The sequence below is a fragment of the Abramis brama genome (assembly GCF_963993115.1).
Source record: "Abramis brama genome assembly, chromosome: 5".
Taxonomy (NCBI): domain Eukaryota; kingdom Metazoa; phylum Chordata; class Actinopteri; order Cypriniformes; family Leuciscidae; genus Abramis; species Abramis brama.
In genome coordinates this window covers 417,474-442,009 of record NC_139967.1, presented here as the reverse complement: position 1 = coordinate 442,009, position 24,536 = coordinate 417,474, and the positions used below count along the sequence as shown (strand labels likewise).

The window sequence follows — 24,536 nt, the reverse complement described above, 5'->3', positions numbered from 1 at the left end:
CTCTCTTTCATTATAATTCGGGCATCACGCAGGTTTGCTGTCTTTATAGAGGAGTGTGGAGCGAATCTGCTGTCAGATGTTATCTGTGTATCTGCCCTCATGTGTGAGGAAAACATCTGGTGTGTGTTCAGACAGGGAGAGATCGGCAGGATTTCTGTCATAGTTCAAGTTTTACATGGTTTTATTCAAGATTTTGTATGTAGATTAATTTTTTTAATTATCTTTGAAGCAGTGGATTTTAATGTGCTCTTGTTGTTCTAATGAATTGTCCATTTTATAATATTTATTTGCGGCTCACTGTTTAATATTTGCTGTTTGGGAGCTGACGCGTTTGTGAATGAACTTAAATCAGGTTCTGGTTCGGCTCTTTGAGTGCGGATAATGTTTTATTAAGGGAGCTGCTACTATTTTAATAACTCAAGCCGCACTAGTAAATGTGTATACAGGGCCTGAAACTAACTTTTTGCCACACCTGCCAATGGCCAGTGACTTAAAATGGACCAGCCATGAAACAGAGATTAATCCTTATAAAAGTAAGAAAAGTTAAGAGCAGTGAATGATTTTTCTTTGTATTTTGTTGTTTATTTACATTGAACTGTCATGAAACCCCCCGTTTTATGCTGGTCGTTCACCTCAGAGTTGGAAAAAGACTAACAAAATGTAAAGCTGTGGAAAAGTGGCAGTGTAGAGGGTGGAAACAGGGAGACTACAACCAATAAAACACAAACCTGCAACACACTCATTATACAGACACATGAATATTAAAATATGACCTAGGAGAGAAAAAAAAACTGAGTTGAAGGTTAAAATCTAAGCCTATAAAACAAACTTCCAAAAACTGCGCAGTGATTGGATTGAACGAGCTCTTTCTCATGAATAAATGCAGAGATTATCTCGAGGGTCAGCTGACGTAGAATCGTGCCACAGCCAATCACACACTCCGAAGGCTCGTTTCTACCTCACATTCCCTGACACTGCTTTGAGTTTGCTTTTCAACCCGGAAGATCGAAAACAATTTCCACTTATAGATAACATTTATGAGTGCATTTAGTGTGTTCAGTGATGTGCATCCTGTACATATCCGTTCACATCTCAAAAAATGTGTTTTGGGGTTTCATGACCCTTTAAAAACAGTCAGCCGCAGGAATATTAGGCTGCTGTCACTTTAAGACACAATGCACGGATCCACTATACCGCCAGTTGTCGTTCCCTGCACTATACTGATACACATGCATGTTCTTTCTCAACTGTTTACCTTCACTTGGACATAACTGACTGTATACGTGTATAATTGCCAAGACGGGCATTTTGACATCATTTTGTTTGAATATGTCCATACAAATGCCAGAGGATGTGAAAGTCAAGTCAAGTCACATTTATTTATATAGCGCTTTTTACAACACAGAGTGTTTCAAAGCAGCTTTACAGAGATAACAGGAAAATAATGCAACAAAGTTTGTTTCTGCTGTACAGCAGATCTAGAAGAAAATAGCGTCACAGTCCGGCTGAAGAAAGTTCTGTGACGGAAAGAGAGCTCAGTTCAGAGACGCTTCAGGTGTTTGGACACACACGTGCGCAAGTAACGAAATGAGCTCCTTTCGTGTCTCTTACGCCTGAATATTTAAATTGTCAAGGCTGAAACTTCCGTGAGGATGCAGCGCTGGCCCACGTGTCCTTCACTTTTGTTTACATTGATGTTCTCACAATCTTGCATTGTTAATTCATAAAAATGTTGACACTGTTTCATATACTTTGAGTGTTCATTTTCGGTTCTGTGTGTGTGTGTGTGTAAAACGCTGGATTGACGAACCCAACTGTGAGTTAGTGATGTGCTGTTGTGTTCAGCGGTTGTTCTCTGAGTCTCTGCTTCTCCTTCTGGAACTCGAGTCACTCCAGAACGTTTATTTTGCAGACTGACAGCGGGTCGTTTTTCAGCGAGCGCAGGACTGATCTCTCAGCTCTCAAGCTCTTCGTGTTAAAGGATGTTAACCGCCAGTAAACATTCCTCCGCGGATTCGACTCGCCAACAATTCCAACAAAAATACCACAGAATTGTAAAAACGTGTTGAAGTTGTTGTGAGCCGGTCGGCCACTTATCAGCTGATCTCGAGTCTCAGACGATCTAAAGAGGTTTTCAAGTCTCCTTCAGCAATAACAAGATTTTGAATTCCCTGTGACTTATGAAGTTTCCTTCATGACTTCAGATTTGGACTGAGCGAGTATTAATGAGAGCGCTGAAATAACACTGGGAGATTTTATTTGGCTTCGCTTCTTTGTTGGACTTTATACAGCGTTTACCTCCAGCACCACAACTAATAGGAAGAGAAAAAAAGCCTAAACTCCAGCGTCCAACAACAACTAACCATTCATTTCACCTTATTAAAGATCCAGGGTGTGTCCTTGGACGCTCTTTGTATCGAACATATTTCCGACTTGTGCATTCATGCGTTTTTCTAGTACATTTTTAATGGGAATAACATTAGACATACAGCCTTTTTCCAGTGCAGGTAACTCTATAAATGTGTTCAGATGACTTTATGAGTCTCAGTTCTGAAAATATATAAACTCCAAGACAAGAATATTTTAAGATTATCAGTTTCCCTTCATGCTGAACTCGTTGCATGAGTCAAAATGCTCATTTTTAGTTTTATTTGCTCTGATGTGGCAGTAAATGATTATTTCACCGGGTTCATCTCTGGTCCTGGAAGATTAGCATCTCCTCTACACTGCAAACAATGCTTTTCTTACTTAGAATTTTTGTCTTGTTTCCAGTCCAAATATCTAAACATTCATAAATCAAGATGCATTTACTAAAGTAGTAAAATAAGATATTATGTCTTGTTTTCTGGGGGAAATAAGTGAGTTTTTGCATCAAACAAGCAAAATGATCTGCCAATAATCTTGTTTCTGTTTGAATTAACATTTTTTTTCTTAACCAAATTGGCAGATAATTTAGCTTTTTGTAAGCAACAACTCACTTAATTTAGATTTATTTCCCCAGAAAACAAGACATAATAACTTATGGCATTTTACTCATTTTACTCATCTAGTAAATGCATCTTTATTTAAGAATTTTTAGATATTTGGACTGGAAACAAGACCAAAATTCTAAGTAAGGCAGGATTTTTTCTGTTTTTTTGCAGTGTATAGTGTTTAGTTTGCTCTGGTATTGTCCTGATCTCGGGTCAGTCAAAGGTTAGCGCAGGAGCCGGGATGTCCGGGATTGTAAATACCAAAGCTCGTTCTCTCAGACACGGGCGAGTCTGAACATTTTCAACATAATTACCACCTTTACTGAGTTTTGGGGTTTCTTAACTGATGGCATCAGATAATAGTTACAGGCTAATGATAGTAATAGAGTGTGTAATAATGTGTAATCATACGCTTCCTCTTCTTGTTCTTCAGTGAGTTTAATTCCAGATGAATCGCTTGTTGTGTTCCTCTCTTTGCATTAAAGCGTCTGCTGAATGAATACATGTAAATGTAAATCCGTGTCTGTGGACGAAGACAAATGACGCCCGTGGTTTAGTAAGTCCATAATCTGCCCTTGAGCGGAGGATAAATCTAAGACCAATGAGACGTGAGACGAGCATTAGCTGGAAACGTCCTCTCCGGTTTCTGAGGTTTCTGTGGGGGAATGAAACGGATCACTGCTTTATTTCTCTTATTGAAAACAGCAGCATCTGCTTAATATTAATATTCTGCTTAATTAAACGAGGCCTAAGACCACACTAAAAAATGCTGGGCTGTTTTAACCCAATTTCTCACTCAGTATTTTTATCGTTTCCAAGAATTCTAAGAATTTTTAGATATTTTGGACTGGAAACGAGGCAAAAATACTAAGTAAGAATATCATTTTTTGCAGTGTAGTGACAATAAAGAATCGAATCTTGTTTGTCCATATTTGACCCAAATTTGGGTTGAAACAACCCAGCATTTTTTAGAGTGTAGTTAATGTTGTCAATCACGGTGTTCATCAGCAGATGTGTGTGTTCAGGGAGATTTCCACACACCGGCGCGTTTATTTACCCAGCACGCACCTCTCCGCTCCTGCTCAACTTCTCTAATATAAATATGATGGCGTATGGAAAAGAAGCCGTGCATTTGCTCTAATAATTGGAGTGAAGGCTGAAGGACACAGGCGTCTTTCTGGACTCTGAAAGGACGTGTGTGTGTGTGTATGTGTGTGTGTCAGCATGAATGCGCTCAGTATAACGCAGAGCCAACGGCCCCTTAAGAAAACAAGCGCTAAAAGCCTGAGCTCAGGAAGTTTTGAATAAAAGCTTTTAGGGTGTTTTAGGCTTATCTCAGCCGTCCATCATCGACACGCGACTCAACAACTCGCTCACCGATCAATACGGCCATTCAGGGGTGTGTTTCCCTACAACCCGTGTGACGACTCCGATCTCCAACCTGGAGAATATTCTGAATGTTCTGATCCAATCTGACCTCTGACCTGTAATGCCTGGATCATAATCATACACTGTTCGTTGGCCAGAGGAGAACTGAGACTGAGTCTGGGTTCTCTCAAGGGTTTTTTCTCCATTCTGTCACTGATGGAGTTTGTGTTGTTGCCACTGGACGATGACATCACGGCTATACAGTATATATATAAATAAACTAAATTAATAACTTTTTCACAACAGAAATGAGCCATCACTGAACTAACTTAAGCTGGACTGTGACGCTATTTTCTTCTGGAAACAAACTTTGTTGCATTATTTTCCTGTTATCTCTGTAAAGCTGCTTTGAAACACTCTGTATTGTAAAAAGCGCTGTATAAATAAAGGTGACTTGACAATGATGAAACTCGTGCCCATGAAATCAAAACGGACAATTCCTGTTTTTGTGGAATATTGTGGAATTTATTCTGAATGGTTCATGGTTCTGAATCATTATTGTGTTAATAATGTTTAATCAGAATAAGTTCCCTTTCAAGGGAACTCGCGTTGCGTCGAGTTTGACGCTATGGGAACGCTTTGCGTGATGACGTCTTGAAGCACATGTAAAATCAGTCCAATGGTGTGGCGGAACGTCAGAGGCGGGTGACGTCACGTACCAGGAAGCTATAAAAGCCGGCCCGAAACAGAAAACGAAAGCTTTCTGAGTCTTCAGTTGCGCTCTGTGTGAAATCTGTCTGTATATTTGGTGTTGTCTGTCTATATCATATATATATATATTCAGTATGGCGAGCGAGCAGCAGTTTAGAGTGTGTGTCCATCCCTGCCCGCGTTATTTAACGGGAGGTGACACACACACTCTTTGTGTTGTTTGTTTGGGAGAGGAGCATGCCCAGTCAGCACTCGAGGGTGGTGACTGTGTGCATTGCTGTGCGCTTCCATTGCGTACGCTCCGATCCCGCTTGGCTCGGTTCAATCCCGACCACGCTCCCCAGGGCTCGGGTCCCGCCGCTGCCGAGGCACGGCGTCGATCTCAGACCTGGGGTTCACAGATGGATTTATCAGTGGATGTTGAGACGGGCTCTGCCTTATCTCAGCATCCGTCTGATAGATCCAGTGCCTCTTATCAGGGTGTGGAAGCACGCGCTGCGGTTTCTTTCCCCCCGATAGAGGTACCAGTACTGCAACTATCCAGCTCTGAGGAGTTGGATGTTGTGAGTATTGTAGCTGAGTCTGAGGATTCGCCACCTCAGTCTCATGCGTTTGAGGAACTGCTCGATGTCATTACTAGAGCTGTTGACAGACTGTCTATTGAGTGGCCAGAAGATAGGCAGGACGTTCGTTCGAAAAGTAAGCTCGACGAACGCTTCCTGCCATCTCGTGCGCAGCCCCAGCGCAGGAGCCTGCCGTTTTTCCCCGATCTCCACACCGAGGTGTCGAGATCGTGGGCGAAACCAGTGTCATATCGAGTGTATACTGCACAAACATCACACTATTCATCCATTCACAATTATAAAGAGCATGGTTATGGGGAGATGCCGAAGGTGGAAGAGACGCTCGCGAGCTATCTCTCTCCAGCAACGGCATCTTCTCTGAAGGCTCCTGCACTTCCATCCAAGCCAGTAAAAGTTACTTCTTCCCTGGTTCATAAAGCTTATGCCGCCGCCGGTCAAGCTGCAGCGTGTTTACATACAATGTCCATAATGCAGGCTTACCAGGCTGAGTTATTGGGTGATTTTGAGGAGGGCGGGGGTATTAGTGCTAATACGGTGTCTGAACTGCGTAGAGCCACGGATTTGTCTCTCAGGGCCACCAAGGAGACGGCTAAATCCATCGGCCGCTCTATGGCAGCCCTGGTGGCCACTGAGAGGCATCTGTGGCTCAACTTAAGTGACATAAAGGACAAAGAAAAACATGTTCTTTTAGATGCACCAGTATCCACGCAAGGGTTATTTGGAGACGCAGTTAATAGTGCTGTAGCGAAGTCACAAGAAGCTTCAAAACAGGCAGCTGCACTTCAGAAACTTCTCCCCCGCCGTTCTTTCTATGAGGCTGCTGAGCGGGAGCAGCCTCACTCCTCTAAAAAGAGCGCTGAGCACCGCGCCACTCAGAAACAGAGCGTTTCCTCCCGTGCTCCCCCACAAAAATCTCGGGGACACGGAGGGCGCTCTCAAACCCAGCAGTCTTCGAGGGGTAAAACGGATCTGCGGACCGTTATTACCGCCAAGAAGGCTGCTGGGAAAAAGTCCTGATGTCTGAGGGCTGAGGACAAATGAGGGTAGTCCCCCCGAAGCAGAGCGGTTAACACCTCTTTTCACGGTGCCCGTCTCTCTTCGGTGCCCTCAGGGGACCGTTCTGCCAACCCTGCCGCCTCCGGCGTTACAGGGCGCAGCGGTCTCCAGCGAGCACATATCTCAAGGTCCACCCGGAAACGTAGTGGCCTCGGGATGCCCGCCCCCTCTGAGGAGGGTGCTAGAGCAGTCTGTTTGGTCGTTCCCTGCCGGTGCGCCGTTACAGGGCGACGAACCGACTGCTCAACAGCAGGAGAAAAATACGGTGCCGTCTCTCTTCGGTGCCCTCAGGGGACCGTTCTGCCAACCCTGCCGCCTCCGGTGTTACAGGGCGCAGCGGTCTCCGGCGAGCACATATCTCAAGGTCCACCCGGAAACGTAGTGGCCTCGGGATGCCCGCCCCCTCTGAGGAGGGTGCTAGAGCAGTCTGTTTGGTCGTTCCCTGCCAGCAGTCTGTTTGGTCGTTCCCTACTCAACAGCAACAAAATCCAGAAACCAGTCTCGAGAGACTGGTACCTCTAGTAGAATCTTTGACAGCGTGGAAGCTACTGTCAAATGTTTCTCGTTGGGTCCTGCAGACCGTGGAAAAAGGGTATTAGATACAATTCTAGTAACGCCCACCGCGGTTTATGGGGGTCCTGCCCACAATGGTGGGCCCCGAGCAGGTTCTGGTTATGGAACAGGAAGTAAACACTCTGTTAGAGAAGGGGGCCATAGAATATGTACCTCCCTCCAACAGGGAAACCGGGTTTTACAGCCGGTACTTCATAGTTCCAAAGTAGGACGGGGGATTGCGTCCCATTTTAGGTCTTCGAGTTGTCATGCAGCTCAAGTTCAAAATGTTAACATTGAGACAATCGTGCCACAGATTAGTCCGAGGACTGGTTTGTCACGATAGACCTCAAGGACGCATATTTCCATCCGTCCGTGTCATTGGAAGTTCCTGAGGTTTGCTTTCGGGGGCAAAGCATACCAATATCGAGTTCTTCCATTCGGCCTGGCTTTATCACCCCGCACTTTCACCAAATGCGTGGATGCAGCTCTGGCGCCTCTGCGCCTCCGGGGTATTCGCATCACGAACTACATCGACGATTGGTTGATTTTAGCTCAGTCGCATTAGATGGCGGTTCAACATCGAGATGTTGTTCTCGCCCATATGAAAGAGTTGGGTTTACGGCTGAACGCCAAGAAGAGTGTGCTTCTCTATTTTAGAGGACCACTTTTTTAGGCGTGGTTTGGGATTCAGTGTCGATGCAGGCGCGCCTGTCATCGCCACGCTTCGATCCTGGCAGCTGTGAGAAGTGTAAAGCTAGGCCAGCTACTCACTGTCAAACAGTTCCAGAGACTGTTGGGTCTCATGGCAGCAGCTTCCAACGGGATACCTTTTGGACTGCTGCACATGAGGCCCCTGCAGTGGTGGCTCAGGACCAGAGGGTTTTTCCCCGAGGGGCAACCCATTTCGCACAATCAAGGTCACGCGGTGATGCCTACGTGCCTTGGTTATGTGGAAGAAACCTTGGTTCCTGTCCCAGGGCCCAGTGCTGGGAGCTCCTTGTCGTCGCAAACTGCTAACGACGGATGCTTCCCTCACGGGTTGGGGAGCGATCCTGAGGGTCGCTCATCTCAAGGTCTGTGGGAAGACCATCATCGTTCCTGGCATTCTATAGCCTAGAGATGTTAGCTGTCTTCCGGGCTCTGAGGAGCTTTATCACAGGTCTCAGGGGACACCATGTGTAGTACATACGGACAACACGTCGGTAGTCGCCTATATCAAGGGGGTCTGCGCTGGCACGCCATATCCTCTTGTGGTCCCAGGGGAAGTTGCTGTCACTCAAGGCAGCCTACATCCCCGGGGTCCAGAATATAGGAGCAGACACTCTGTCGAGACAGGGGCCGAGGCCCGGGGAATGGTGGCTCCACCCCCAAGGTGGTGGAGCTGATATGGAAATTTTAAGTGGATCTGTTTGCGTCTCGAGAGACGTCTCACTGTCCACTTTGGTTCTCCCTCACGCATCCAGCTCCTCTGGGACTGGATGCTATGGTACAGACGTGGCCGAGGCTACGTCTGTACGCCTTTCCCCCAGTTGCTCTGCTCCCGGGAGTTCTGGAAAGAGTTCGCAGGGACCGGGTTTGCCTGCTTCTTATAGCCCCGCGCTGGCCGGGCAGAGTATGGTTTCCCGATCTTGTGTCCCTCCTCGACGGGCCTCCTCTGGAGCTACCCGTCAGGAGGGACCTTCTGTCCCAAGCAGGGGGCTCGATTTTTCACCCCCGACCAGAACTGTGGAACCTGTGGGCTTGGCCTCTGAGGGGGCCCAGCTCATAGAGTCAGGTCTCTCAACTGAGGTTGTTGAGACCATTCTACAGTCCAGAGCTCCCTCCACGAGGAAACTTTATGCCCTGAACTGGAGAGTATTCACCTCTATGTGTAGTGACCGTCGGTTGGATCCAGTCAACTGCCCAATTGGTACAGTTCTGGAGTTCCTGCAAGAGCGGTTCACTGCAGGTCTGACCCCGTCCACTTTAAAGGTTTATGTGGCGGCCGTAGGTGCTTACCACAGTCCTTTGGGTGGAATGTCTGTGGGGAAAGACCCCTTTGGTATCTCGTTTCCCTCGTGGCACTTGGAGGTCCTCCTCCCTTTCGAAATCGGACCAGGAGGCGAATAATTTGCTTTGCCCTGTTCGGGCGTTAGACGCGTATGTCCACAGAGCTGCCCTGTGGCGTAAAAGTGACATTTGCTCCCCTAACAAGGGAGGTCCAGTGTCTAAGCAAAGGATGAGCAGTGGGTGGTTGAGACTATCTCACTTGCTTATGAGGCGGCTGGACAGCCTTCTCCTTTGGCTGTCCGGTCGCACTCTACGAGGAGTATGGCGGCCTCTAAGGCCCTTATATCAGGAGTTTCGTTACAGGACGTTTGTGATGCGGCAGGCTGGTCCTCACCGCACACTTTCGTCAGGTTCTACTCTCTGGATCTAGACTCTGCTCCAGGGTCTCATGTTTTGTCTTCCTAGTGCTGCTCACCAGATTTCACACAGGACAGACATTTGTAGCTATGGAGGCGTTGGTATAGACGTTCCCATAGCGTCAAACTCGACGCAACGCGAGTTCCCTTGAAAGGGAACGCCTCGGTTACGACTGTAACCTCGGTTCCCTGAAGAGGGAACGAGCGTTGCGTCACCTTGCCATATCTCCTTCATGCCTGTCAACACGACTTCAGACTTTACGAAGCTTTCGTTTTCTGTTTCGGGCCGGCTTTTATAGCTTCCTGGTACGTGACGTCACCCGCCTCTGACGTTCCGCCACACCATTGGACTGATTTTACATGTGCTTCAAGACGTCATCACGCAAAGCGTTCCCATAGCGTCAAACTCGACGCAACGCTCGTTCCCTCTTCAGGGAACCGAGGTTACAGTCGTAACCGAGGCGTTCCTCTTGCAGCATCTCTTCTCTTCTCTGATGATGTGGGCGGGGCAACCTGTCACTCACATTAGATCAGCCAATAGCAAACCACAACCATCCAACCATCCAATCAATCAATTCCCCACAGACACAATCAAGCCCCGCCCACATCCAAAAACAACTGAAAGCTGTTCATTATTTAGTCACATTTACATTATGAAATCAGCACATACTTTACTCCTGTAGGCTAAATATGTGGTTCATTCAGCAGATTAATTTCTCTGAAATGCTTCTGTAATGAACATGTTCTCTGAAGACTTCCCTGCAAAACATGATGTTCTTCCTCAGTGTTTCTGTCTCGTTTTCCAGCACAAATATCTGAACATTCTTAAATCAAGATACATTTACTGGAGAAGCAAAATGACTGAAGACATTAAGACTTGTTTAATGAAAAATGCATCATAATGAAGTGAGTTTGTGCTTAAAACAAGAACTAATATCTGACAATGGAGTCAGAAAAATAATCTTGTTTCCCTTTGAAATTGAGCGTCAGCGTCAGTTCTGGCAGGCCAGGTAGTCAAGACGCTGCTAATGCTGTTTGCTAACAACACTGTCCCGTCAGCTGATCTGCTCCAGCTGAGCTGCATTAGCTGGTTAACTCCCCTCGCTGCTCAATGGCCAAAGCTCAAACAAGGCGCCCTATTTAAAGCACATTCAGTTGCTCATACATGCTTGCTGCTCGCGTCTGCTGATCTGTACGCTGGTAAAAAGCTGTTTAATTCCTTCATCTAGCTCGTTTCTCAGAAGGTGGCTTAGCCATCTCTTCATAGCGCTTACACTGTAGACCGTCAAAACAGTTCAAAGACAGATAATTCTAGGTAACAGCATGTTTTAGCTATTGCGGTCTTGAATAGTCATTTCAGTAATTAATTAATAATTTTTACCTTAATATAAATTGCTAAATTAGGGTGGCTCAGACGACACCGTTCGAGACACTCAATTTCTGTTTTGGGGGGTTTTGATTCTGCTAACTCATGGGTGGTCAGGACTCATCTGATTATAACATATTGCAAATTATCCATATATTCGTAATTACTAAGCATATAAATTGTTAAAATAAAATCATCCTCTGTATCTCAGAGGATTGCCAGGTGTGGTTTTGTTTGGGGGGATATTTTAGCTCTCACAGTCCTAAACTGCGTTCCCTAATGCTGCTGCTGTCCTCTGACTCTCTGCTGTTTCATGGTGCTCATGAAAGGTCGAGGACTCCCTGAACAGAGCCATACCGCCACATTTCAATTCAGGAACATCAACTTGTTTGCAATCTATTCAATAAAAATTCTTAAATTATTTTTATTGTCCGTGTGTTCTTGACTTAATGGACCTGACAGAATTAAGATTATTGTGAGTGTGTGAGGGTGATCGGGCGCTTCAGCTGAAGTCAGTGATTTCTAAGATTAGGCCTTTTTTAGCCCGTGAGGATTTAGAAAATGTTATTCATGTGTTTATGTTCCCCGATGAAACGACTGAAACTCGCTGTATTCTCAGAGCGAGAGCAGATCACAGACGCTCCAGAGCGAGAGCAGATCACAGACGCTCCAGAGCGAGGGCAGATCACAGACGCTCCAGAGCGAGGGCAGATCACAGACGCTCCAGAGCGAGGGCAGATCACAGACGCTCCAGAGCGAGGGCAGATCACAGACGCTCCAGAGCGAGGGCAGATCACAGACGCTCCAGAGCGAGGGCAGATCACAGACGCTCCAGAGCGAGGGCAGATCACAGACGCTCCAGATCACAGACGCTTCAGAGCGAGGGCAGATCACAGACGCTTCAGAGCGAGAGCAGATCACAGACGCTCCAGAGCGAGAGCAGATCACAGACGCTCCAGATCACAGACGCTCCAGAGCGAGGGCAGATCACAGACGCTTCAGAGCGAGGGCAGATCACAGACGCTCCAGAGCGAGGGCAGATCACAGACGCTCCAGAGCGAGGGCAGATAACAGACGCTCCAGAGCGAGGGCAGATCACAGACGCTCCAGAGCGAGGGCAGATCACAGACGCTCCAGAGCGAGAGCAGATCACAGACGCTCCAGAGCGAGGGCAGATCACAGACGCTCCAGAGCGAGGGCAGATCACAGACGCTCCAGATCACAGACGCTCCAGAGCGAGGGCAGATTGCAGACGCTCCAGAGCGAGGGCAGATCACAGACGCTCCAGAGCGAGAGCAGATCACAGACGCTCCAGATCACAGACGCTCCAGAGCGAGGGCAGATTGCAGACGCTCCAGAGCGAGGGCAGATCACAGACGCTCCAGAGCGAGGGCAGATCACAGACGCTCCAGATCACAGACGCTCCAGAGCGAGGGCAGATCACAGACGCTCCAGAGCGAGGGCAGATCACAGACGCTCCAGAGCGAGGGCAGATCACAGACGCTCCAGAGCGAGAGCAGATCACAGACGCTCCAGAGCGAGAGCAGATCACAGACGCTCCAGATCACAGACGCTCCAGAGCGAGGGCAGATCACAGACGCTCCAGAGCGAGGGCAGATCACAGACGCTCCAGAGCGAGGGCAGATCACAGACGCTCCAGAGCGAGAGCAGATCACAGACGCTCCAGAGCGAGAGCAGATCACAGACGCTCCAGATCACAGACGCTCCAGATCACAGACGCTCCAGATCACAGACGCTCCAGATCACAGACGCTCCAGATCACAGACGCTTCAGAGTGAGAGCAGATCACAGACGCTCCAGAGCGAGAGCAGATCACAGACGCTCCAGATCACAGACGCTCCAGAGCGAGGGCAGATCACAGACGCTCCAGAGCGAGAGCAGATCACAGACGCTCCAGAGCGAGGGCAGATCACAGACGCTCCAGAGCGAGGGCAGATCACAGACGCTCCAGAGCGAGGGCAGATCACAGACGCTCCAGAGCGAGGGCAGATCACAGACGCTCCAGAGCGAGGGCAGATCACAGACGCTTCAGAGCGAGGGCAGATCACAGACGCTCCAGAGCGAGAGCAGATCACAGACGCTCCAGATCACAGACGCTCCAGAGCGAGGGCAGATCACAGACGCTCCAGAGCGAGAGCAGATCACAGACGCTCCAGAGCGAGGGCAGATCACAGACGCTCCAGAGCGAGGGCAGATCACAGACGCTCCAGAGCGAGGGCAGATCACAGACGCTCCAGAGCGAGAGCAGATCACAGACGCTCCAGAGCGAGGGCAGATCACAGACGCTTCAGAGCGAGGGCAGATCACAGACGCTCCAGAGCGAGAGCAGATCACAGACGCTCCAGATCACAGACGCTCCAGAGCGAGGGCAGATCACAGACGCTTCAGAGCGAGAGCAGATCACAGACGCTCCAGAGCGAGGGCAGATCACAGACGCTTCAGAGCGAGGGCAGATCACAGACGCTCCAGAGCGAGGGCAGATCACAGACGCTCCAGAGCGAGAGCAGATCACAGACGCTCCAGATCACAGACGCTCCAGAGCGAGGGCAGATCACAGACGCTCCAGAGCGAGAGCAGATCACAGACGCTCCAGAGCGAGGGCAGATCACAGATTATCCTGTATGACTGACAAGGAATTGTTGCCGCAGGTTTTTAGGATTTTTCACAAATGGTTTTTGTAGATTTTTTTTTAACTTTTGTTATTTTTAAAAAAAATACTCTTATTGTTTTATTCTTTAAGCATATTGTACAGCACTGTGTTCAACACTGTTGTTTTAATGAGCTTTATAAATAAAGTGGAATCTTGCATATAGAACCATCATAAACCCTCACAACACAACACACTCTTTAACACACTCAACACACTCTTCAACACACTCTTCAACACACTCTTCCTGTAACCTGACAGGCAGGAAATATCAGTACAGAAATATTATATCAGTACAGGCAACCTTTCACTGTATGTGTGTGTGTGTGTGTGTGTGTGTGTGTGTGTGTGTGTGTGTGTGTGTGTGTGTGAGAGAGAGAAACTGATGGTTGAGTGTTTGTGTTGCAGGTCATTTTCTGGGAAACAACACAGTGATTGACGTTCTACGGCGTGAAGGTTATGAGGTGGAACACACACCAGCTGGACAGCCGCTCCGCAGGTAACACAAACACACACACACTCACACACACTCTCACACACAGACACACACACACACATGCACACACACACACTCCCACACTCACACACACACACTCCCATACACATACACAAACACACACACACACACACACACACACACACTCTCTCTCACACACACTGGCTTTGTGAAATGAATGGATTGGCAGATTGAAGGAGACACTGGAAACGAGGTCCGGAAAGTTCCATTATATAAATGTGCAGTTTCGGCTCGGCCGCTCGTTTGCATCGGAGCGTTTATAATACATTCCTGCAATGCTTTAACAGTTGGTGAGCAGGAGCAGACGTGCAGAACAACTGTAATCGATGTGTGTCTGCATCTGGAGTTATTTCTACAGCGCTTTATACAGTCCAGATCGTTTCACAGCAGCTTCACAATTATAAACAGGAAAATAACAGAATCAATAATGCAAACTGCATCAAATATGAGACAAATTCAAATTCAGCTGTATATATATGTATGTATATCCAGGTCCAGTTCTTCAACAGATGTCAAGATGAACTCCTGCACTCTTACTCAATGATCACCTTCACAAGTTCATTTAGATCTTTAAAGTCCATATTTTATTATCTTACTAACCAGCCAATCATATTCCTCTTAAAAGAGCATATTAAACCTCTGGTGCTCTTCACGTGTCGGTCAAAAACGATTTTATTATTAGTGTACTATATTTTAGTTTGATAATGTTTTTTATTTAATATTTAGTATTTTTAGGGGATTTTATGGTACTTGATTATTATTAAGAAATTTTGAAAAATGCAAGTTTTATATGAAATAAATATTTTCAAAAACATGTTTTACTCTAAAACTGTGAGAAAATCACAGGCATAAATCTAAACAAGTTGTGTTCAGATGTGAGGTTGATATCTCCAAAACGGATCTTTCAGTGAGATGTTGTTCGGCTGCAGTACCAAACGCTTCCACTAGAGGAAACTCGTCTCTCATTCATTTCCAATGCGTCATTTCTGACCGCGAGGAGCTCAAGTGTGGCTATTGTTATCAGGACCATTAAACCTGTTCCAGTCATGGCCATGATTATTGTGTGTGTTCACACAGCAAGAGCCAAAACCTTTACCAAGTTTCGAACCATTCCGATGAAGAAAGAAAGAAATTCTAAATGTAACATTTTTCGGTCAAAATTGACCTTCGAGCACCAGAGCATGTTCAGTGTAACAGGACTCTCTAACCTAAAGAGTGTTTCTAATATCTAATATACATGTGTGTGTGTGTGCGTGTGTGTGTGCAGGAGGTCCAGCTGGAGGGCAGGAGAGGTGGAGCTGGAGCCATTCCTCCACGAGAGTCTTCAGGAGGACGAGGAGCTGCTGATGGAGAGGCTGGAGCTGATGGAGAAGGTGGAGCACAAGCTGAAGAAGAAGCGCAGGAACAAGCAGAAGAAGCAGAAGCAGAGCCACCGGCAGTTCAACGACCTCTGGGTGCGGATGGAGGACAGGTGAGACACACACATCACACACACATCACACACAGATCACACAGGTGAGACACACACATCACACACACATCACACACAGATTACACAGGTGAGACACACAGATCACACACATCACACACACACATCACACACACATCACACACAGATCACGCTAGTAGAGTTAGCAGTGTGTGTCGCTCTGCAACATGGCACACGACCAGAGCCGGAGAATTAAGGTTTGCACACTGAGTCCAAAATTCTGGTCCAGTTCTCGTCCAGTTCTGGTCCAGTTCTCGTCCAGTTCTCGTCCAGTTCTCGTCCAGTTCTGGTCCAGTTCTCGTCCAGTTCTCGTCCAGTTCTGGTCCAGTTCTCGTCCAGTTCTCGTCCAGTTCTGGTCCAGTTCTCGTCCAGTTCTCGTCCAGTTCTCGTCCAGTTCTGGTCCAGTTCTGGTCCAGTTCTGGTCCAGTTCTCGTCCAGTTCTCGTCCAGTTCTGGTCCAGTTCTCGTCCAGTTCTCGTCCAGTTCTGGTCCAGTTCTCGTCCAGTTCTGGTCCAGTTCTGGTCCAGTTCTCGTCCAGTTCTGGTCCAGTTCTCGTCCAGTTCTCGTCCAGTTCTCGTCCAGTTCTGGTCCAGTTCTCGTCCAGTTCTCGTCCAGTTCTGGTCCAGTTCTCGTCCAGTTCTGGTCCAGTTCTCGTCCAGTTCTGGTCCAGTTCTCGTCCAGTTCTGGTCCAGTTCTGGTCCAGTTCTCGTCCAGTTCTCGTCCAGTTCTCGTCCAGTTCTCGTCCACTGCCTCTGAAACTTTCATCCGTCATTAAAACATTCGGGTTTGATTTTCTGTGTTTTCCGCATCCGTCTATCGGGCGTTCCGAGAGTTCTGCCAGTCCAGAGCCACCGAATGACCAATACGAAACAACGCATACAAAGTTTTCAGACTACTGAGATATTTTGTTAATATTTTAAATTAATTTAAGTTATAGTTGTCTTTTTTTAATATATATTTTGAATTAGATTTTATTTTTATATTTTTATTTTATTTTAAAGTTTTAGTAAATTATGTTGTTTTTGTAATTGTTAGTTTTTGTTGTTGCTCTTCTTGCTCGTTCTCCATATTCCCTGAGCTCTACATACACACACACACACACACACACACACACACATATACACACACTCACACACGAGGAAAAAGGGAAAAATATGTTTGTCAATATAGAGCGCAATAGATTCTTCTAGTTTTTGTTGTTTTTTGAAATATGAGTATACAGTTTTTAGTTCATTTATTTAGTTATTTTAGTACTTAAGTTAAATAAGACTTAATTCAATTATATTTTATATTTTATTTTATTTCAGTTCTTGTTTATTTCAAGTAATGAAAATGTTTTAATGGTTTATATATTATATTTTGAATGAGATTATTTTTTCATTAGATTATTTTATTTTTTCATTAAAGTTGTGCTTTTGTCATTTTTATTTCATATTGTGGCGACACTACAGTAAAGGCACGCTCGTGTTAGTTCATGCATTAACGCATTTGTTACCGTATTAATTAATGTTTGTTAAGGTCAGCTAATAAAAATAACAGTTCATTGTTAGTAAATGTTAGTTCAGGTTCATTTAATAATATTAACAAGTTTTGATTGTAATGTATTAGTACATTTCTAAATGAACATTAACTAAGATTAATAAATGCAGTATTCTTCATGTAAACTAATGGAACCTTATGGTGAAGTGTCTCCTTTTTCTTAAAAAAATAAAAAGTTTATATAGTTTGTATTAAGTTGTAGTTTTAGTTAGATTTAGTTTTAAGTGCTTCAACTTTATCCACTATCTGAAATCACAGTAAATGTGTATTTTATCTGAGTAATGGGAATGTTCTGTCTGGTGTGAGTCAGTCAGCGATATGAACTGGTCCTGTTCCCTGAATAACAGAAACTCGAGTGTGTTTGAGTTACTCAGTGTTTCATGGATCAGTGTCACAGTTTTGCAGCGTCTAACAGATTCTTTACATCAGACGACATGTTCTCTGCCGAGCCTGAGCCGTGTTCTGGAAATCTGCTTGAATTTATGTCTACAGTCGCCGACGCAATCCTGAGGAACAAAAATATTTCTTTAATAAACAGTTTATGAAAGCGTGGCGAGTGGCGGTTCAGATCCAGACGCTCAAAACAAACAGAAGGTCCTGCATATAGACTTCATTTATCCTGACCTGTGGAGGGAAACGGGCCCTGGCACACGCCTGAGATGCAGAGCTCACACACACACACACACACACACACACACACCTCATACACACACACACACCTCATACACACACACACACACACCTCATACACACACACACACACCTCACACACACACACACACGCACACGGACACACACACACGCACAGATCCCTCTAACTGACACACACACACACACACACACAGATCCCTCTAACTGACACACACACACACACACACACACATCCCTCTAACTGACACACACACACACACACACACACACACACATCCCTCTGACACACACACACACACACACCCCTCTAACTAACACACACACACACACACACACACACATCCCTCTAACTGACACACACACACACACATCCCTCTAACTGACACACACACACACACACATCCCTCTAACTAACACACACACACACACACATCCCTCTAACTGACACACACACACACACACACACACACACATCCCTCTAACTAACACACACACACACACACACACATCCCTTTAACTGACACACACACACACACATCCCTCTAACTGACACACACACACACACACACACACACACACACATCACTCTAACATACACACACACACACACACACACAGATCCCTCTAACTGACACACACACACACACACACACATCCCTCTAACTAACACACACACACACATCCCTCTAACTGACACACACACACACACACACATCCCTCTAACTGACACACACACACACACACACACACACATCCCTCTAACTGACACACACACACACACACACACACACAGATCCCTCTAACTGACACACACACACACACACACATCCCTCTAACTGACACACACACACACACATCACTCTAACATACACACACACACACACACACAGATCCCTCTAACTGACACACACACACACACACACACACACACACACATCCCTCTAACTAACACACACACACACACATCCCTCTAACTGACACACACACACACACACACATCCCTCTAACTGACACACACACACACACACACACACACACAGATCCCTCTAACTGACACACACACACACGCACACACACACACAGAGATGTTCGAGTGTTGACACAGATGGAGGACGTGAATGAAACTTTATTTATGTTTCCCGCCTCCTGAGTTCTGACAGACTCTAAACCTCCATTTATTTTCCCTCCTTCACGGAAGAGACGGGCGTTTAGCGCGGATTCATATTTCATAAACGCGCAGATTTCGGCCGGTCACGTGACTGAAGACTCTACACACACTCGTGTCTGAGCGAAACCACATGTGACTTCTCCTGAACACACACACACACACACACACACACACACACACCTCTGATGTTTTAGCAGAGTCACGTTTTGGTCCAGAACCAATTCCAGAACATTTCCTTGTCCAGAATGAGATATTTGCCAAACGTTATAAAATAGATTAATGAATTATTAGAGGATTATGATGATGAAGGCTCAAGCACTGCAAACATCACGCTCTTCCTCAGTGTTTCTGACTCGTTCTCACTAATATCTAAATATTCTTAAATCAAGACACATTTACTGGAGAAGAAGCAATGACTGAAGATATTAAGACTTGTTTAATGAAAAATGTATCATAATTAAGTGAGTTTATGATTAAAACAACAACAAATATCTATGGAAGCTTGTTTCTGCCACAGAATAAGACATTTTAAAAGATAATTACGAGTTTATTTCTCACAATTCTGACTTTATAACTAGAGTCAGAAAAATACTCTTGTTTTCACTTTTAATTGAGTTTATTTTTCTAAACCCATATTTGTTCTCGTTTTAAGCATAGGAATTTAATAATGTTTTAGATAGTTGTACTGGAAAACAAGAGACTGACGCATAATTTTTGCAGTATATTTTGGACACTTTTCTGCGGTTCATCAGTTCATTCCATCATAACCCTGATCTCTCTCTCTCCCTCTCTCTCTCTCTCCCTCTCTGTCTCTCTCTCTCTGTCTCTCCCTCTCTCTCTCCCCCTCTCTGTCTCTCTCTCTCTGTCTCTCTCTCCCTCTCTGTTTCTCTCTCTCTCTCCCCCTCTCTGTCTCTCTCTCTCTGTCTCTCTCTCTCTCCCTCTCTGTCTCTCTCTCTCTGTCTCTTCCTCTCTCTCTCCCCCTCTCTGTCTCTCTCTCCCTCTCTGTCTCTCTCTCTGTCTCTCTCTCTCTGTCTCTCTCAGTGTGACGGCCGAGGCTCCGCCCCCTCTGGTCCGCATCATCAACGGTTACATCACTGTGCAGACACACCCACAGGAGCACGGCAGAGCCAATCACGACAGGACGTTCTCAGGCTCCTCCTCCTCGTGGACAAGCCCCGCCCTCATGGCTCTGAGCGTTCAGATTCTCATACGCCTGCTCTTATAATGTCTGGAGTCACACACACTGATCCTGGAACACACACACTGATCCTGGAACACACACACTGATCCTGGAACACACACACTGATCCTGAAACACTTCCTGGTTCATTCTGGACTAATGCAGGAATCTGAAAACTAAACACTTCCAGAAGAATCATTTCCATGTAAATATCAGATGTATCATAGATGTAATTTAGAGTTTTTAATAAAGCGTTTTCTGTTTGTGTACTTATATATATATATATAGTTGTCATTATATTTGTGTGAGTACATCCGCTACTAACAGCTTAACTGGCCTTAATCATGAAACAGCAGCAGAGCGAATCTCTGTAAAGCTTTGGTAAAATCGTAGAAATCACAGATAATGTCCTTCGGTTCAGTGACACAGTTTATATGAGCAGATTTAGTAGCGTTTGTGCATACGTGAGTTTCATGAATCAGGCCTGTTGCATTTCTGTCTTTTCTATCCGTCAACGTCAAGCATTGATGATTGTTTAAATTTGTGTATGACATAGAAATTATTCATTTAATTTATTGAATAGATAGTTTTAGTTGCTCTAAATGTGTTTGTTTTGACACATCATATTCCTGATATGTGACGTTACAGTGATGTGTTTGTCTATGATCTTACAAATAAAGTATTTATCTAGCTGAAGGTCCTCCAGATGAAGATGAATAGATGTTTTACAGAGAGAAACCCTCACACCGGTCATGTTTCGGTCATGGCAGAACGTCTGGATGTTCTTCATAGCGTCTGAAATGTGTGAAAGATGTTTTTGTGAATCATCTTTCACTAACAATAACTATCAAACGTAGTTTGTGCTGCGAGAGCATCTAAAGCACGTCAAATACAAACAGAGTACAGTTAGATGAATATCTGAATGATCATTTACTGGTGTGTGGGGGGGTGGGGGTGGGGGGGGGTAAAGGCCCATTCACATCAAGAACAATAACAATGTCAAGTCAAGTTTATTTATATAGCGCTTTTCACAATACAGATTGTATCAAAGCAGCTTCACAGTATTAAATAAAAATAATACATCAATGTTTGTTTCTAGTGGAAAACGTCCACGTTTGGTAATGCTGATCAATAGTATTGTTGATTGATTAATTAAATTAAATATCCCCAAATATCCCCAACTGAGCAAGCCAAAGGCAACAGTGGCAAGGAACCGGAAAACTCCATCAGGTGACCTAATGGAGAAAAAAAACCTTGGCAGAACCCAGGCTCAGTCGGGGGCCAGTTCTCCTCTGGCGTTTATGAACTAGAGGTCGGATTTAACTGTAAGATTAAAAGTATTATATGAATGCCTGGCTGAAGAGATGCGTCTTTAATCTAGTTTTAAACTGGGAGAGCGAGTATGAGCTACGAACAGTATCAGGAAGACTATTCCAGAGTTTTGGAGCTAAATGTGAAAATGCTCTCCCTCCTTTGGTGGATCTGGATATCCTAGGTATGACCAAAAGCCTCGAATTTAGTGATCTTAAAGAGCGCGATGGATTATAGGGCGATAGAAGCTCCGTTAAATAGACTGGAGCTAAGCCGTTTAGGGCTTTATAAGTCAGTAGCAATACCTTGTAATTAATACAGAACTTTATAGGTAACCAATGTAATGATGATAAAATATGTGTTATATGATCATATTTTCTTGACCTAGTAAGAACTCTAGCGGCTGCATTTTGGACTAACTGTAGCTTGTTTATTGAGGATGCAGGACAACCAGCTAATAAAGCATTACAGTAATCTAGTCTCGAGGTCATGAATGCATAAACTAACTTTTCTGCATCAGAAACTGATAGCATGTTACGTAGCTTAGCAATGTTTCTAAGGTGGAAAAAGGCTGTTTTTGTAACATATGAAATATGATTTTCGAAAGACAAGTTGCGGTCTAATATAACACCCAGGTCTTTTACTGTAGAGGATAAAGTAACAGGGCATCCTACTATGTTAAAGTTGTAGTGTGAGAGGTTTTGTGGGTGGTTTTTTGAACTGATGATTAGTACCTCTGTCTTGTCTGGATTTAATAAAAGAAAATTGCGCGTCATCCAATCTTTTATATCTTTAAAGGTGCCATGTGTCAGAATTGAGTTAAAAATATCCAAAAAATGAGCTACACGCATCAAAAGAATGAGAAGAAATAAGGGCGATGATGTCATTAAAAAAATGACAAGTTATAGTGCTGCAGAGATATCAACCTGAATTAGCATTAGCATTACTAGCCACGGCCCGACAGGTGTCGTAATACCAGTTTCGGCCATGGGAGGCGGTATGCGGGCAACATAACCACCAGCCAAACATGCAATACACGAATAACTCGCACGGCTTGTGGGCGTACTTGAACCTGATGTCAATCGTGTGGAAAGTACAGCCCACTACTACATTAAAATAAAATCTGATAAAAAAAGGAACGGAACCAGACAACTAATGAACATGAAAGAAATGAGGTTCGACTCCGAACTTGCAACATTTCTTTTGGATTGGTGAGTAAGATGCTGTTAGTATTTCGTTAGAAGTTTGTTTTATATGTTTGTGTCGTTTTTTTCGGGAAGTTATAACATAGAAATGTATCAAAGGCTGTTCGATAAACGTATATATAACGTACATAAATATAGTATTGTAATATAGTACACATATATTGCACAATCTCTATAGCTCTTTTTTTCTTGCCAACGGCTTAAAATGGCTTTCCTGAGGTAAATCTGACATAATTGTTCTCCAGCTATGTTATTGACCTCTTCACGCTGATAAAAAACACTGATTGGTCGATATTATGTATGAGGAATACATTTTGGTAAGTCGTAGCCTAGCCTACTGTATCTTTCAACAGTGTTCGTGTTTTTTTACTATAAGTAGAGATGATCGGTTCACGTGCGCTAGGGATCTGTCGTGTAACATTTACAAGCGCCAAAACGTAATTAAATTGACAGAATCTGAGAGCTGAGATTTTTTTATATCATAACTAACCTGCTCTGTCTAGTCTGTCGGTCTCCGTGTCCTCTTTGCTTGGCGATTTTTCTGTGCATGAGAAAATTGATGTGTGGCGTGAGAGCGTGTGAAAAGTGTCAATTGCGTGTGTCTCACGGTGAATGCGTGAGAGTTGGCAGCTCTGGTTATGTTGGCGCTAGCTTGGTCAACATCAGCGAATGCTGTCTGTCAAATTAATGTAATTCAAACTAACAATAAAAATGTAATATGAACAAAACGAATATGAACATATTCACTGGTAAAGGTGAAGGGGAGTAGCTTGAAGATGTCATATTTTACCTTTTATAGCCTACTACAGTTGAATCAGATTGAATGCATTAATATTATGAACAGCAGCTACGCTAATTATTTCCCATCTGCTTTTCTGTTGTTATCTCGGGACGCTAGTCCCAAGGTAAATACAGATCGTCAGCTCCAGTTTGTATCCAGCCTCCCATGGAAACTACAGATGCCCCAACACCCGTGCAGAGACGACTCGAAGCCTGTGAAGAGACGACTCGACGCTGGCGATATGTTTATGCCCTAAATTAATACATGATTAACTAACTGCATTTTTCTATGTACATTTCTGAAATGCACTTTCTGTAAAGCTGCTTTGAAACAATATGTATTGTGAAAAGCGCTATACAAATAAATTTGAATTGAATTGAATTGAATATTTCAAAATCACTGTGAAGGTAGGGGCGGAGCATAGAGACTATGCCGTTTCTCGGTTGTTACTCTAGAGTAGACCAACTCACTTTCTGGAGGTATACTGCCCCCATCTGGTATGGAATGTGGAGTATGAATTGATTTTTTGGCGGACATTACACAAGGCACCTTTAACACACTCTGTCAATTTGGATAATTTAGCGTTTTCATCCGGCCGTGATGAAATATATATTTGAGTGTCATCAGCATAACAATGGAAACTAATTCCATGTTTCCTTATAATATTTCCAAGTGGCATCATATATATTGAGAATAACAGAGGGCCTAACACAGATCCCTGCGGCACTCCATAGTTTACTGGAGTTATGATCGATTTTTCTCCATTTAAATAGACAAAATGGTAGGGGTCAGATAAGTATGATCTAAACCAGCTTAATGCTTGTCCTTGAACACCAGTATAATTTTGTAGTTGATCTAAGAGTATTGTGTGATCTATAGTATCGAACGCAGCACTAAGATCAAGTAAAACTAGTATTGAGATACAGCCTTGGTCAGATGCTAAAAGTAAATCATTTGTGATTTTAACGAGCGCAGTTTCAGTGCTATGATGCGGTCTGAATCCAGACTGAA

At 44.7% G+C, this 24,536-nt stretch overlaps 1 protein-coding gene across 1 annotated transcript in view; it reads left to right on the top strand.

Moving 5' to 3' along the window:
- The window catches only part of trabd2a (TraB domain containing 2A), a 74,714-nt gene extending 53,786 nt beyond the window's left edge, over nt 1-20,928 (top strand). The window contains exons 5-7 of the mRNA XM_084114941.1: nt 14,094-14,184; nt 15,470-15,673; nt 20,090-20,928. Of these exons, the coding sequence (XP_083971067.1) occupies nt 14,094-14,184; nt 15,470-15,673; nt 20,090-20,273 (479 nt within the window). The 3' untranslated portion in view covers nt 20,274-20,928. The remainder of the gene's footprint in view (nt 1-14,093; nt 14,185-15,469; nt 15,674-20,089) is intronic.
- The last annotated feature ends 3,608 nt before the right edge of the window (nt 20,929-24,536 follow it).